The following is a 16,719-nucleotide window of genomic DNA, read 5'->3' as shown; positions in this document are numbered from 1 at the left end:
TAGTTGCAGACATATTTTTTTTTGTGTGTGTGGGGGCATGTTCTATGTTCTGAATATGGATTTGTGGTGTGTTTAAGCTTTGATTGCTTTGCTGTAGGTGTTGTCTGTTGTGTTCAGATAGGCACATGTTTACTGGTTCATTCAAATAGGTCAATTTAACCAACAGAACCTTATTGAAAACTCAAAATATGCCATGTCATTTTTCAAGAGGTTTTATTGTTTTGCTTTGTTTTTTTTGTTTTTTTGTTTTGTTTTGTTTTTTTAAATCAGTGCAACAATCTGCAGTCTGGGCAGTTGTACCCATTTTTGCCACATTGCAACTTCAACATGTTTTCTTGGGATTTCATGGAACAGACGATTACACAGCAGCACATACATTTTTAAAGGGGCAGTATTATGTATTTTCCATTTACATCTGTCATTTTACAGTACAATCAAATAACTGTGTTAACTATGTTTTATTACCATTTGTAATAAAAACGTTATCTATATGACATGACTTCAAAAAAATTAGACTCTGTAATTTATCACCTTGAAATTGGGCCTTTGTGTCTCTATTAACCCTTTAACAACGTTTTTACCAGCGTTGCTCTGAGACGTAGCTTTGTATGATGAGCTCAGCAGATGCACAGTTCTACCTGGTGTTTGCTCCTTCAGACTAGTCAGCAGCAATTAGCAGAGTGGGGACTTCTGCTCTGTGAGGCGGGAGCTCGAACTCTTGAAAATCTCGGCTCCAACGATGAACTTCGTCTCGGGGTCCAGCTGAATTTTTGCCACGGGAGATTAAAGGATTTCTCAGACATGCATGAAAGTTTCAAGATAAAACTCCAGCTACATTTTTGATGAGGGAATATTATAGCATGATGTAAAACCCCCCAAAAATTGATTTTACATAACTTTGCCCCTTTAAATGCTCACAATGCATGCATATTTTTAACGTACGTTTGTCACTCTGTTGATTCTGGTGATTCTGCCACCACCATGTTAAAACAAACAGTACACATATAAATTCTACACACATTTCTCTGTAAGCACTCATTTTTGTCCTTAAAAATCTGGAGTTCAAAAGACTTATAAGATATTATATCCTCTTTGGTTTGAAATATGAAGTTAACATTCTACTTTAGACCTTCTCTGCTTACTTGATGGCTGGACACACAATGGCGGTGTTGATTGCTGGGGCTCAATGACACGGCATATTCTGCCAAGGCTTAGCCGAGGATCAGCATGGATGAGCCCGTTTTAGGGGCTTTTGTCGTATTTAGAAAGATAAACACCACGAGGTCATGTGTGTGACATGATTTTTTTTTTTTTTTTTTCTAAGATGAGCAAACCTTTTATCCAGATGGGGATCAGTTGGGAGAAAACTGAACCGTATGTTTAATGCTGAACAGAATTTACAGTTTAAGTCCTCCATGAATTTACTTTGGTGCTTTTCAGGGGGCGGAACGTAACTCCAACGCAGGTAAAGTGATTTTTACAGAAAAACATAGATTAATATATGACTAGGCTGGGAGACAAAGGGACATGTATTGGTTGTAAATAGTTGCAAATGAAGCTTTGACACCTCCTTCCACTTGTACTAGTCTAGTCTAAGCCCGTAATCAACTTTGTGTGATTCCACCATGCATCGTGGGCATTAGTATTCCAGAGCAGGAGCCCCGCTTGGATCCAGGCTAGGATTATCCAAGCTCTTAACATCTTTGCTAAGCTGGTTAACACCTGTTTTTATTGACATCTGAACACCATCCTGGTGCTCCATCTTTTCTTCCTGTGTATAAAGTATTATATATGCTAATATAGGTTCCCACAAACGTCCTAGGAGTAACTTCGTGTTAGATTTTGGTACAAAAGAAGAAGAATGTCTCTTATTCTCCTCTGTAGCAAATCAATAACTCCTCACTTTTAGTAGTCGTCTGACCTGTTTTCTGTAGGTTCTGACCTCTGCTGTTTCAAAGTGCGTAGCTAAAGTGAGGAAGGCAGGGGGGAGGAATTTAAGATTTTTCCAGGGATTATTCTAAATATGAAGGGTATGTATCCTCTTAAGCATGGCGGGCATTAAAGCTGAGCCCTAATAATGGTTCCATTAACCTAAATTCCAAACCAGGCTTCACAGAATGACCGCTACGGCTTCCCAGATTTCACCCAGCTCTTGATCCCTCGCTTTAGACAGGGGCGACTACAATTTTCTGAAATATGTCCTTGTTGGTAAAAAAAAAAAAAAAATAACCACAACGAAAACCTATCTCATAAATTTGAGATGAGGCGAACAGGGAATCATAATGGCGTTAGCAGACGGGTGGAAAGCATTTAGATTGGCCAAAGATAACATCCCAATTTACAGATTTTAAAAAAAAAATCTTTTTACCCGTTCTAAATGAATAGCAATCATTTTGGACTGAAGGTGGGGAAACGAAGGAGAGGAACGAGCGTGCGCCTTCATTAGGACTAAGGGAGGGAGAGCAGCAGAGTGTCTGACAAGCCAGCAACGCCTCATTGTCCCTGATCTCAAGTTTCATAAATTTCCACGGCTCTCGTTAAAGGACGTGTCGCTGCTGTCACCAGGCGCTAACTCGTTATCTCCTCGACGCCGTAAAACGCTGTAATTAACATTCAACAACTGTAACCGATCCAGCATTGCTCCTCTCTCCGATAATTGCCACACTGTTGTGCTTCCACATAAGTGGGCCTTTTGTGTCTGCTTGGGGGTACGCGTTTTTGCGGCTCATTTTGATTGTAAATAGATGTGAGCAGAGCTGCTCATCCAAGCTAAAAGGTGAACGGCTTCTGCCAGGTTTCTCTGTCAGCTCTCGTTGGGTTCGTGCCTCAAAGGTTCCTCTCAGCAGCTCCTTTCTGATTGTTTTTGCAGAAATGTTGAGCGTCTTCTGCCCTGCAGCATAATATGCTTTCTCAGGGAGTGGCTTAATGATGTTACCTGTGTTCTGCCACTGAAGATCATGCTCATCATACGGCGCTTTGGAAAAAGGCTGCATGCGCCCTGAACTTTTCCCACATTTTTTCATCTTACAGCTTCAACTTTTGGTGTATTTTTACTGGGATTTTAGTAAATATAAAAATACACCGAAGTAGTGCATAATGGAAAAAAGTGGAATAATCAATAGTTTGCAGAGCAACCTTTACATCTCCTCACCTTTTGCACATCTAATACCAATTTTTCTTAGCAAAACTGCTTAGATTTGAGGAATAGAGTTTTGTATCTGTGGAAGATAAACTTTCAAGTCTTTGCACAGATATTCAGTTGTATTTAGGGCTCGCCTTTAGCTGCACTATTTTATAAAATACATGCAACTGTTTTGGTTCCAGTGGGTCTTCATCCGTATGGAGTTCAGTATTTGCGGATTCAGCTATTAACTACATAACTCCAAATTATACAAAAAAAAAAAAAAAGGTTATTCTGGGGTTTTTTTCTGAAATACTCAAACAAAAATTCAGCTTGGAAAGCTGAAATGCTTTTGGGCATGATTGGATGACTTCTGCACAGTCAAAGAGAGGAAATAAGGAAAACTGTTAGATATTGGATTCCAAGTTAGTACTAAGATGGTTTTCAATGTATATTAAGGAATATTTTGTGTTCAAACTATCAAAAAAGGAAGTTACACACTTTTTTATAGGGGGTCTCAAGTATTGGTGGGCAGCTGTGGTCCCTCATTCCAGCAAATGTTTGGGTCCATTGTAGATTTGGAAAACTTTCCTGGGAATATTATTTGACCAATCAGAATTTATTTGTTTAAAACCTTCACTTGGGAACTTGTAGTTTTCCAACTCCTATTCACCAACCATCATAGTTGTCTTTTGAAATCTGTTTACTCTTATGGACGTTTTTTTGTTTTTTTTTTACTTGGGATTACATTTTATGTCCTGACACCCAACACTGCCAGTTCTTGTTCTCTCAACTGCTTCTGCCTGACTTGATCGCAGCGGCACCCATCACAATAAGGCCTTATGAATAATTGGTCCGGGTCAACTGATACCCTGCGGCTCCAAACGCTGCCGTTATCTACAGCGCTCCGTCTGTGCCAGCCAAAAGCCACTGAACCGTGCACAGTTGTTCCCCCGTTGAATGACTCTTGAAGTATAACCCGCTCAACGTAAGTCGATATCTCGCCCGTCGAGGCTAAGCGCAGGACAGAAGAAGGGATGCGTCACGGCGGCCATGTTTGATGGCTGCGGCCACCACGGTGGTCCGTCACCGATACGCAGTCACCTGTTTGGCTTGGCTTTCTTTTTTGTCTGCATACAGGCTACCTTGCATTTCATTCACTGGGGATTAGGGTGAATGCGAGGGTAATGTTTCTGGAAGCCTAGACAGACTCGGGAGGACAAACAAAACTAAATGGTTGCCTGGTGTTTCTTGTCCCGGTGTCATGTTCAGGTCAGAGGAGAAGTAGTGCAGGCGTCTGGGGATTCAGATGTATTGATGGAGGTGAGCTGGAAGCTTCATATTCAAGCATTCAGTAAGCCTGTATTATCATTTGTCTCTCATTGTGTTGTATTTTTTGAACTGCCCAGCAGAAAGGGACACTCTAGTGTTAAGCCACAGACTTCCAGAGTATTAGTCAGTCCGTTTAGATATGAAACCGTATCCAGTCTTCCTCTGTTGATGGAGTTGAGGGGACAGTTTTGTACTCGTATCAAAGTGCGTGGAAGCTTCTGACGTGAACGTTCATCTCCTCTGAACTCGAGGTGAGAAGTTCGAAAACGAGTGTTTATTTGTCAGGACTGAAGGTTCGGTTTGTGTTGGGCTGCGGTTTCAGCCCATGTGCAGTTCACCTGCTCTGTTAGCAACTTGTAGCACTCTGTGGTTTTTCAAGTTTGCACAATAGGCACATAGGTTGTGGTTTCTCTCTCATTTTCTCAACGGATCACCACCAACGACGAAGCTAAGTGTGAACTCTCACCGCCTCCCCTCCTTCCTTCCTGTTAGACTTGCATAGAGGCTGACATGGTATTTCATTAAAGATCTGCTTTCCCCCCACAGCGATGACATCAGGCCGAGGTTCCAGACATGCAGTGCCTTATAGAAGTGCTTCAACTTTTAACATTTCGTGATGTATTTTTATTTTTTTGTAATTTTGTGACGGACCACAACAAACCAGAGCATGAATGTGAATTAAACAGAAAATAATTATGTCATGGTTCGGGGTTTGGTGAGGTGAGATGAGACGCAGGCAGCCAGGATGAAGGTGAAAATGATGAATTTAATGATTCAGAGTCCACAGGAAAACAGACTTAGACGAGGGTGGGCACGACGGCACAGGGAAACAGTTACAAATGACGAGGATCTGACAACGAACACAGACAACAGGTGGGGCTAAATACACACAGGGTAATCAGGGGGATACGACACACCTGGGGAGCAATCAACAGGGAGGACAGAGACTCAGGGAACAGGACTACACAGGGAAAACAGGACTGAACACAGAAGAACTCAAAAATAAACACACAGAAACACAGATCACGACAAATTAATGGTTTTTAAAGTGTTGCCTTTATATTCAGCCTTCTTCACTCTGATTACCATAAATAAAAATGGTTCTCTTTAAAAGTTCTCTCTCAGTATAAATTAACTTTTTTTTTTTATAAAGGTGTCAGGTTTCTTTTTTTAGAGAGAACAAGAGTGAACAAACAGCATCTTGAAAACCAAATAAAACAGCAGGCAGGTCAGGGAGAAACTTGTGGAGAAATTTAAAGCACAGTTAGGTTATTAAAAAACAAAAAGAAGAAAAATAATTGTTGAACAATAATTCCAATTTCCACTTTGCCACAGTCCATCTAAAAACAGATCTTGATCAGATGAGGCCAATGTGTAACTTTTGGTTCTACAACCACATTCAACCAATTAAGATTAGGATTCTAAGTAGGATTTACCTTTTAGCAAGTGTTAAACATGAACATATCGATAATAAATGTTATGTTTCCATTAACTGTAAGCAGAAAATCAGTATAATACACAAAAATAAGGGCTTGAAAATATTAGTCTTTGTATAAAACATTTTTTTTTTCTCTTGGGAAATTGAGTTACTGCAATAAATTCACTTTTCCATAATATATATATATATATATAATATTAAAGGAATAGTAAAGGAGTTTTTTTTTGTATGGAGGCCCCTGTCCAGTATGACTGAGCTTTAGTTATTTTCAAAACATTTTTTACTTTGAAAGTAGTAAAGTAAAGATTTTTGGGGTAAGTCAATTATAGTTAACTTGCCCCTAAAGATAACTATAATTGACGAAATGTGAAAAAGGAAATATTTTTCACAGAAAGTGTCTCATTTTATGGGTAATTAGAAACAGATTGTTAAACAACAAACTTTTTAGGTTGGCTTTTTTTGTTGTTTTTTAGCGTATCAGTGTCAGCTGATGTTTGGCTAAGACAAGACGACACCGTCCACTTAAGTAGTAAATCGAGGTTTTCATGCTCTTTAGGTTCATATTTGACCTAAAACTTTATTAAGGCCATTTGAGGTCTCCACGCTTGCTCAACTTGGACGTAGATCTAGAATAAAAAGGATGATTTTTTTCTTTTAGGCCACACAGATGGTGGCACACGATTACAGCTCAATCCCCCTTTCACAGGGCCTGTGAACAAAGAAGAAGTTATTCTCTTGAAGGGATTGCAGAGGAGAAAATGGAAAGCATAAATGAGGAAAAGTGTCATCATATGGCTGTTTTTATTAGATTGTTCAAGATAGATCTAATTTTGATTTGGGCTAATGCGAGGAACACTATCAGCCATTGACTAAGGGTGTCTTATGACTTAGTTGACGTACTTCGCTCAACAGTCTTGTGCTTTTACTCTGCAGTTTCGGTTCAGACACCGTTCCAAGTTCAAGACTCGTGGTAATTTTAAAAGCTCGTGCAGCCTCTATTTATTTCATGAACTTTGGCGACCCCGCCTTCCTCTTTCCGTTCCCTTCAGCTCCTAGAAGTGTAACTATATTAAGAGCCTCCAAAGAGCGTCAAAAAAAATGTTCATACAGACTCATTCAGTCACTCTTGAAGTACCTGTGGCAGATGAATGTTCAGGGAAACCCATTTGACGCAGAGTCTCCTGCTTCTTTAGATGAGCTACATTCATCATTTGGAAAGTTGGACCTCTCTTACTTTCCTGTTTCACTAGATTTGTCGCAGAGTTGAGGCTGGTACGACATAAAAATACGTACTGCAGTTAAATTAAAGGCCAAAGCAGCTGCTTACTTACACTTGCACTGGGGGGGGGGGATTTTACAGCTCTAATGAAGGCACTAGGGAGGGAAATGGACCAGTTGTTTTTATTTGTTTTATCTTTTCCAGTCATGGAACAGATTGATCTTTGTTTTGCCCTGTCTTGTTGCACTTTTCATCTTCCACATAGGCTGCTTTGTTTTACATACTGACATTTTAGGCCACTTTTCTTTTCTTTTCATAGCAGTCACTGTGGCTATGTTCACACGAGTCTGATGCCCGTAAAACGCCGGCATTTTTTTTACGTTGATTGGGAAAAAGTTCCACATTTAGATGCATCCAAGACACTTTGAGTCAGTTGTAATATTCATGCCAGACCACTAGATGGCGGTGCGATTTTAGCATGTCATTGGAAACGTGCATTTTTGACCCTCAGCTTCCATCTCACTAGCTAAGCCGTCTCCCATGAACGAAGTGCTCATGATACACTGATATTCCTTTGTGTGAACTGAACAGGCTAACTAGCGCAACATGACACAATGCTAGCTGCCATTGTTTTTGTTGTTATCAGTGCATATGTGTGCGAGAACTTCACACCTCTACTCTGGTGTTACAGAAAACTTTCACTGTACAACTGGATTTGAAAAAGTCCCAGTGCTGGATCAGCTCGGCGTAAACGGGCCTATATTTGCTCAACCTTTCTAATAGTCAGTACTGAACATCCTTAATTCTCCACAAGGTGTCTGAGACATTCCTCAGAGATTTTGCTCCGTACTGACATGATATCATTATGCAGCTGAGGCAGATTTGTCGGCTGCACATCCATCATGTCAGGTGGGGGAGGTTTTAATTAGGTGACTCTGGAGGCCATTGGAGATTGTTGTGAGAACCATTTTGAGATGATTTGGTTAGAAGAGGGGAAACACTGTGGCCATAAAGGGATGGAGGTGTTCGGCAGCAGTGCTCAGTTTGGCTGTGGTCTTTAAACAAAAGGCTCAACTGCTACTAAGAGGCCCAAAGTGTGAAAACCATCCCCCAAAACGTTCAGTTATGATTTCCTGCATACCTTAGTTGTAAAGAGAGGCCAGTTTAGCTTCTGTTGCCTTTCTTTATCTGGAATAGAACTGCAACTAATGATTATTTTAGTAATAGATTATTCTATTGATTATCCTGTCAATGTAAAAAATAATTAAGCCTTTTAATACAATTATAGAAACACTTTACCAATAAATTATTTTTTTTTAATAAAACGTACATTTTATTGCTTAAAATGTAAAAACACAGCATTCCTGTAGTGCACACTCCAACTATTTGTAGCAAAGGATGCATCTGCAGCTAGAAAACATTTCTAACTTCAACATGTGAAAAGCTCAGCTCTTTCTGCTTGACTTAACATCAATACACTGTAGGGATAACCTGTTGACAATTTTTCGGAATAACCGATTAATAATTGGACAGCATAGGGTGCTCATAGGAGATCTTTCTTCTTTTTTTTTTTTTGCAGAATTTGAACCAGGTGAAGTTAAAACGGTTTTACTTGAGGAGTTTTGGGTAGAACATACAAATAGTTTTTTTTCTATCATCGTAAATGCAAAATGTATATATCTAACTGCTCTGAGCCTGTTCTCTCATTAAAAGGCCTTTTTAGAGTCTATAAACTCAATTTGGTGATTAATCGATTACTAAATCAGCGGGTGATTATTTCAATAATCCGTTCATCACGGTTAATCTGACTAATAGTTTCATTCCTAATCTGGAACCTGTCTGTCTTTTCTCTACTGGTCATTGACGTTAACGAGGCCTTTCAGTCCACTCACCTGCCACTCTTTGAACATTTTCTCTTCTTCTCTCTTTTTGTTTGTGTAAACCTGAGCGATGGTTGTGGGTGAAAACCCCCAGCAGGTCAGCAGTTTTGGAAATAATCAGATCTGTCCTTCTGGCGCCAACAGTCGCACTCAAAGTCAATTAAATCCCACTTTATTTCTATTTCAGTACTTCAGGTTCAGATGTCAACAAACAGTCCTCACCTTGAGATGCAGCGATTTGCTGCCATCTGATTGGTCGACTCTCCATCAATATGTGTTAACAAGCGATTGAAAGCGTCTACCTGGGGATTGCAGGCTTCAGTTAGGATCCTGCGACTCAGAATATTATACCAGCATCTTCGTACGGCTATGTATTGAAACGCTCATCTGTGAATCCCCGTAGGCATCGGTTAGCTAAACAACACGTCTGAAGATTGAGTTAAATTACGTTTTAAATCTCGTCAGCCCAATCCTTCTCCGGCTCTCCCGCTTTGCTCTTTCCCTTTCCTCCCGCCCCCTGCTGACCTGACTATTTACCCAGCATCCCTCACTCTAATGAAGGGCATTCCTTCGGCAGCCATGTTTATACTGTAGAGAGGATTAACTCGGCTAAAGACTTAATGCACAGGCACAGTCAACCTATGGTCTGTTTGCCGTTTCCAGGCTGCAGATTGACATCCAGCTCTCTCCCGCTTGTTCTGCGTGTCTCTTGGCTCCTGTCGCCTCCGCCTCCTCCCTCGTTCTCATTTTGCCTGAATTAATTGAGTTCTCTTTTTTTTTTTTCCCCTTCACGAGAAGGCTCACAGGAGGGCTGTGCGAGGATAGAGAAGAGTGATAGAGAGGATAGAAGAGACAGAGAGATCAGCGGTAGAAGCCTAAGGGGCAGAGCTTTCCCAGAGGTAGACGGGCCCCCATTTCCTCGGGGACCCGGAGGCCCCTCCACAGTGACTTATATCTTTATCCTCTCAACAGTCATCTCTCAGCACTTTAGGGAAAAGACTCATAGTCTGCTAATCGGGGTCAGGCAGATATATTTCTTCAACCCTCTCTGTCTCAAGGGAGGTTTTCACCTAATTTAAGCTCTTTGTATCTAGAAAGCTACAAAGAGCACAAATTGAGAAAAGTATTAAAAGGATATGGCTGCTGGCAAACGACTTCAGAAATGATACGTATGCCGCGCTTTGCAGAAGTATTTACACTGGCGAACTTTTTCTGCACCACAGCTACAGATTTAAGTGTGTTTTATTGAGATTTCATGTGAGAAAGCAGGCCATGATTAGAGGGGAAGGGAAACGTGGCACGGCTTTCAAAAATGATCCTGAATCTGTCTGGGATGTATTCATATTCAGCGCCCCTGAGTAAATATTTTTAGAGCTACTTTCTGCTGCTGTTGTAGCTAAAAGCTAAAAGTTAGTCTCTAAAAGGGCGAAGCTGTAGAAGTTTTTTTTTTTTTGCAACATTTGTTCCCAAATAGCTCAGTGTTTTTGTCTTTGTGATGCTTTTTTGCTTTCACACAACAGCTGAATTTACATCACGATTAAACAACATAAATTGACTTTATTTTATTAACTGACTTCTAAAAGAAAGTAGCTACAACAGAATTTATTTAGGGGTATCCGAGTAAGGGTTATTCAGAGTACAATTTCTTGATTTTGATCATATTTTTGAGACTATTTTAGTTTAGCATCTCAGCTGCGCTACTTTGCACCGGTCCATGACATAAAATCCCACTGATAACACACTGATGTTTGTTTCTAATGTGACAAAATGTGAACTTGGCATGTTATGAATACTTTTTCTTATGCTGCAAACTACCAACTAGTCGACTAGTCGATTCTTTCCTCTACAACAGGCTAGGTGAGTTTGTCAGATACTTTTGAATTGTATAAAAATATTAAATAATTTACCGAAGGCTTAATACAAATTATTCTCCCGCAACATTTGTTATAGTGGCATGCCTGGCTGTAAATATAACTAATAAAGCATTGTCACAGCGACATGTCGACCTGTTGACCTCGCCTTTAAAACATATGAAGTCGTTCAGCCCCTACTACGAACTCAGTAAGCCTAGCAAACGCAAAAATAAGAGCCTAAGTGAAAGTAGAACCTTTGAAAACCTCATTCTTTGGCGACACAGCAAGCTGCCAACATTTGAGTACAACTTGATGTTTCCACATAAAGGATTGACAACTTAAAGACGTCCACTCAACATGGGATCCAGGGTCTGGGTGCGTTCTTTCCGCGGAAGCGGCCCGCCGCTGGACGGGCCTCCGTGTTTTTCTTGGCTCCGGTCGTTACGATGACAAGAGAACTGAAAGAACAGACACGACGTGCGCCCCGGACTCCATCTTGGTCTGAACCCTTTCAATTATAAACCATTACAACTTCATCCTTTGCAATATTCATGCGCAGGGAGATAACTCCATCAGATGTCTTAGATTGCTGTAAGTTGAGATAAACACTTGCCGAGTTGTTGCAGCCAATCGCCCGCCTCCATTCCTCAATGTCACAGCCTTAGCACTCAATAATTCAAAGCTTGGCGGTAATGAGCTCCCCGTAGGCCCTGTCCCCGAGGAGCCTCCCCGCTGTGCCCCTACTGTAATGTAGTTATATCTCATGTCAGCTTTCAAATCAATTACATTTCTATCTGATGGCTAAGTAATTGTGCTTGATTGAGTTTTTGGCACGCCAGCCAAGTGTGCGGTTCTGGAGCTCCAGCCAGTCAAAACAGGAAGCTTCATCAAATGAAACTGTATTTCATCCTGATTGAGGCTGCTTGCATGATAAGCACAACTGTAATTATGATAATAATAACAATAGCAATCTGTGTTTTCTCAGCTTTGTTGTTGTTATTCTTTTCTCTCTCTTTTTTCCTCCCGTCAGCTCTCTTGATGAATTCTTGCCCAAAGGACAATGAAGTAGTATTTACTTAACTCCAGATGCTAAAGCTGATTTGATTGTTTTTAACTTGTGCAATTTAGTTGATTAAATGCAATAGTCTTGAAACACATCATATTTTTGGTGCAGATCTGCACGCCGCTCTATACTTTGTGATTAATTCCTTGCATTTTTGAAGCATCTGAATGAGAAGAGAAGTGGGAAGTGAAGTTTGAAATGTTGTTTCTGGGTGAAATTGAGATCCAGTAGTTTTGAATGTTTGTGTCAGTAAAATAGAATTGCTTTCATTTGTTTTGTAAAACAAAAAGGGCTCTTCTAACACTGCTTTTCTTGGAGTGGAGCAATGCTATTTTCCTCAAGCTATGTTATCACAAAGTACCACACAGTTTAAAATTTCTCCACAGTTTCTGACATTTTCTGGGCACTTCTCTCTCCTTAGCTGGAAATAGCACCTAGAATCAACAGTGTCAACGGTGTAGGTGTTGACGGAAACAAGAGTTTTGTCCTGCAAGACACAAAACTTCTGACCTGACCACAATGTGCTTATTACAGGGCAGATCATTTCCCTCCAGGATATTCAGTAATCAATTTGACGAATCATTTCAGCCCTGGCATCAAGCTAAACTAAAGTTTTAAATGGTTACAGAAATGCATGAGATTTCCACCTTTCCTCTCACTCCCTGCTGCGTAACAGCTCTGACCTGCCATCAATGTGCAAGCGAGCAATCATGGCCGCTGGTGATGATGACGGAGGAGCGGTTTTCCTTTAACGTTAGTTTGTTTCTGACGGTGCTAAGGCACTCCCCCTGACTCTGATTGGTTGTTTTTCTGTTTCTGCAGATGGCAGTAGAACCACAGAGAGAAGGCAGAGGAGTTAGATTTTTTTTTCACCTATTATCTCTTGGGCACAGTGATAGTTTTAGCAAATAATGTAAAAAAATATATATTGCTATAAAAGACACCTACTGCAGCTACAAGAGAATTTGGAAATTGTTTGTTATTTTTCATTTGTTGTCCTTCCTTCACCATGTTTTATTGTGCAGAACTGTATCATTGTACTGAGCTGAGTTACTTTAAATAGCATTTAGCCCTTTTGCTATTGGTGCTTTCATAGCATTAAACTAGCAATAGCAATAGGTTTGGGTAAGCTAAACCTAGCATACCAGCAGCTAGCATGGTGCAAAGGTCATATACCATGTACATGGTTTACTCACACTCACTGCAGGTATTGATAGATGTGTGAACAAATGATGGAGGAGTCTCTGCATACGTAGATAAATGTATATACCAACAGACGGACACACAGCCAGAGGAATGAATGAATACCTGGGCGATTGCTCACATGAATGGGTGGACAACCGGAGATATGCAGGGAAAAGATGGATCAACACAATGCATGCCTGAGTGGACAATGGGATCCTCTAATGGAAAGGTATTGATATAGATGAGGGGGAGGATGGTGTGGTTAGGTGCATCAGCAGCTAAATAGTGATGAATTGTGGCTGCTTTCAGCAGCACTAAGTATAACAGACACAGTAAAGCAACCGAGCTCATCCATAATCAGCAGACACAAATGACTGTCTTCATGCCAGAGGAGAAGTTCTCTGGAAATGAAGCCCTGTGAGTATCTGCCAACCTGCCTCTCTGTCTCCGCTTCATCAGCCTCTTTCTTTCTCTTTCTAGTTTTTTTTTTTTTTGTTATATCTCCTTGTTGTTGGCGTTACCCTTTAACTCCACATGTATTTTATTCTCTCGTCATTTCTCTCTCTAAGACAGTAAAGCATCTCTCTGCCTGTCTCTAAAGCTGTGTTCTGTGGGGGTTTTATTTTGTTCTCTTATTTTTTTTATTTTTCTTTCTTTCTTTTTTTTGCAGTCAGGGAGCCACTGGGTGCACATCTACAATCTCGCCTTTCATTTCATGGCTTCTGGAAATGGATGTTTTACTGCCTTCATTAAGGCGTGCAGCAGTCAGCGCTGTGTTTTCCCTCTGAAGTTTAGCTCCATGAACCTCGCTATTAGAGGACATTATGGCCCCAGATTTCAGGGCACAGTGGAACACTGTATAATTTGATTAGTGTTATTAATCAAGTGTAATACTGCTTTTTGCCCTCGTCGCTCTCTCTCCCTCTCTCTTCCCCTTCCCCTCTTTCTGCTGTTTTACTTCTACTTTCAAATGCTTGCCTTGCCTCTTCTTCCTCCTCCTCCTCCTCCTCCTCCTCCTCTTCCTCCTCCTCCTCTGTACTCGGTGTATTTCGCCATCACCTGCAGTACAACAAACATCCAGAGAAATTGACAAAAGGCTCTACACCTTCCGGTTTAAAAACAATGATTTACCACTTGTTATTTTCCTCTCTCCAAACCCCCTAACCTTGCTTTCCACCGCGACCCCCCCCACCCCCCACAGTGAGTGATGTCCCCCCCAACCCCTCATCTCTTTACCCAAGACATAAATCAATTGAGATGAAAGTTCCATAATTGTGCTTGCTGGGAGGGATTTGAGCAAAATTGCGCTATGAATTTTTTAAAGGGAATTTTTACTAGCTCTTCAGCGAGACTTGGGCAGCGAAGGAAGGTGAGGCCACAAGGATTTATGGGCCTGGATTCTTCATTACTGAAGTAATTTTCCTGCAAATGATAGTGCAGCACCCTGGAGGGGCGGGGGCGTTGTGTAGAGGGGGGAGGAGGGAGAGAGAGCGCTTGGCCGCCTGAGAGAGTACAAACCTGCTTAATCTCTTGTGGAGAGAAAGAAGCTCAGAGCACTAATATCATCTGTAAGAGACCGAAGCGCCATTTGTTCACATCTAAACCGCAGCCAGTCTATTTGTGATTCATAGTAATTGATTGCTCAGATTTGTTCCAGGACTAGTGGTACGAGCTGAATTCATTACAGTGGAGGTGGGATCCACACTGATGCAGGAACCACCTTCTTGTCGGAGACGCACCAATCAGAGAACTCGGGGCTGATTTCCGATCTCGGTTTTTTGAAAAGCTTTGTTCCGCCGCCATTTCCAGCCAATTCCAGTTACCTCCTTAAGAACGCCAAACAAGCTACATTCAGAGTGTTTTAATTGTAGCGTTCTGTAATTATTTCTATGAAGGGCAGAGGCAACGTCACACTGTGTGTGAAGAGAGGAGTTTTAGAAGAAGTACTGAGTCATCGCAGTTGACATGTTAGCATATTAGCATTACTAGAGGTAAAAAATAGTTTCCATTTGTATTCTGTGGAAAATGCAGAATATTACATAAACTTGAAAATGTCCCCAAACTCTTTTTTTTAAACCTAACATCCTCCAAAGCAGTCTAAGTAAAGTTGTCCCCCTCCCCCTCCTACCCATTCAAATCAAATATTGGTGTGAAATATTTGCACATCAAAAATTTTAGTTTGCTATCATTTTAAAGATATTAATAAATATTCAAAGAGGTCATCAAAGGTCAACAAACCTCCCCCCCACCCACCCCTACATTTGCAAAATGAAACAAATTTGCTTTTGCCAAGTTGCCATATTGTTTTGGTATCAATAAGCTGTGATGCCAAATTTTAAGTTGCACAAAAATAGCACAATTAATTTTTATCAAGGTTATCTCTGGTGACCTCTGGAAATTTTGTTTCTACAATTTGAAAAATTTATAACGGCACAAATGACACCATTGAATTTGTGAACATAGACTGGCTGGTTGACCTTTATTGACCTCTGGCAACATTTATTAATATCTTTAAAATGATTTCAAAACGAAGCAACCTTGCTGTGACACGTTTAGCCGTCCTGGTATCTGCCACTACCTGTTTGGTGGTAAAATCTACATTTTGTCAGTGATGCTAAGTTTTGAGTAATACAAAGACCGAACGTATCAACATGTTGGCCGTGATACTGTAGCTAACATTTGTTCTCATGCTTCCACTTTTCTCTTCATGCGGTTTCCATCCTTTGCCTGTGTGTAGAGCCTATGCCCACCTCATATTGATTTAGATTTGCTTTTGCCAAGTTGCCATATTGTTTTGTCATGAAGAAACAATATGTCTCTCCGTGTCTGTCTCCCTCTGGTCTCTCCTTCTTCCTCATTGAACCTTTCTCAGTCTAATATGGCTGACATTCTGTCTCCATCTCTTTAGGTGCAGCCAGCAGCAGTGGCCCTCCACAAGGTTAGTGTGTCCATGATGCCAGGTCTCATTCTGTATACTGCCTGCTGTCCAGTCAATTTTACAGCTCAGTAGCTTGAGAAGCACAGGGGCAAAATCTGCTGCAAGATGGAGAACGAGAGAGAAAGAGAGAGAGAGAGAGAGAGAGAGAGAGAGAGAGAGAGAGAGAGAGGTGAGGGGTAGGATGGGGGTGGAGGGAGAGCGGTAAGGAGGGACGGGAAAAACAAAATTATTGTGCACCCTGTCACTGACTGAAGTGGGTCCCCATTCCCAGCACACTAACAACTCAAGACAATTAGTCACTTCTCACCAGGCTAGACCTGAGAATTACTTAAGTGCCAAAAAGAGGCAGGCTGTAAAGAACCCTCTAGAATATCTATGAACTGCAGCAACTCAATGGACTGAGTGGAAACAGCGATAAAATAACTCTGCCTGAGTTTTTTATCTAGTGCTTTTTTTTATGACACTGAGATAGAAATAAGGTTCTTGAAACTTTACTTTGGCAAAATGATGGCTTTTAAAAAAACATACCATTAATTTCTGGAATTAGGCGCAAAAACATTCCAACTAAAATAGATCTTTGGATTTTTATTGACACCCGCAAGCAAAAATATAAGCACCAGGTAGATTTTATTTCAGTTTTTAAATCTGTGTCGAATAAGTTGTACTCTCTTGCTATTCTATTCCTCATCA

General features: G+C 40.8%; 1 protein-coding gene across 1 annotated transcript in view; it reads left to right on the top strand.

The window, feature by feature from the left end:
- The window catches only part of fbrsl1 (fibrosin-like 1), a 203,566-nt gene that overhangs the window by 52,840 nt on the left and 134,007 nt on the right, over nucleotides 1-16,719 (top strand). The window contains exon 4 of the mRNA XM_015047490.1: nucleotides 16,000-16,029. Coding sequence (XP_014902976.1) covers nucleotides 16,000-16,029 — 30 coding nt within the window. The remainder of the gene's footprint in view (nucleotides 1-15,999; nucleotides 16,030-16,719) is intronic.

The sequence above is a fragment of the Poecilia latipinna genome, unplaced genomic scaffold (genome assembly GCF_001443285.1).
Source record: "Poecilia latipinna isolate Pla-1442-1.1 unplaced genomic scaffold, P_latipinna-1.0 Scaffold829, whole genome shotgun sequence".
Taxonomy (NCBI): Eukaryota; Metazoa; Chordata; class Actinopteri; order Cyprinodontiformes; family Poeciliidae; genus Poecilia; species Poecilia latipinna.
The sequence above is the reverse complement of the archived record's forward strand: the minus strand, read 5'-3'. Positions and strand labels throughout refer to the sequence as shown.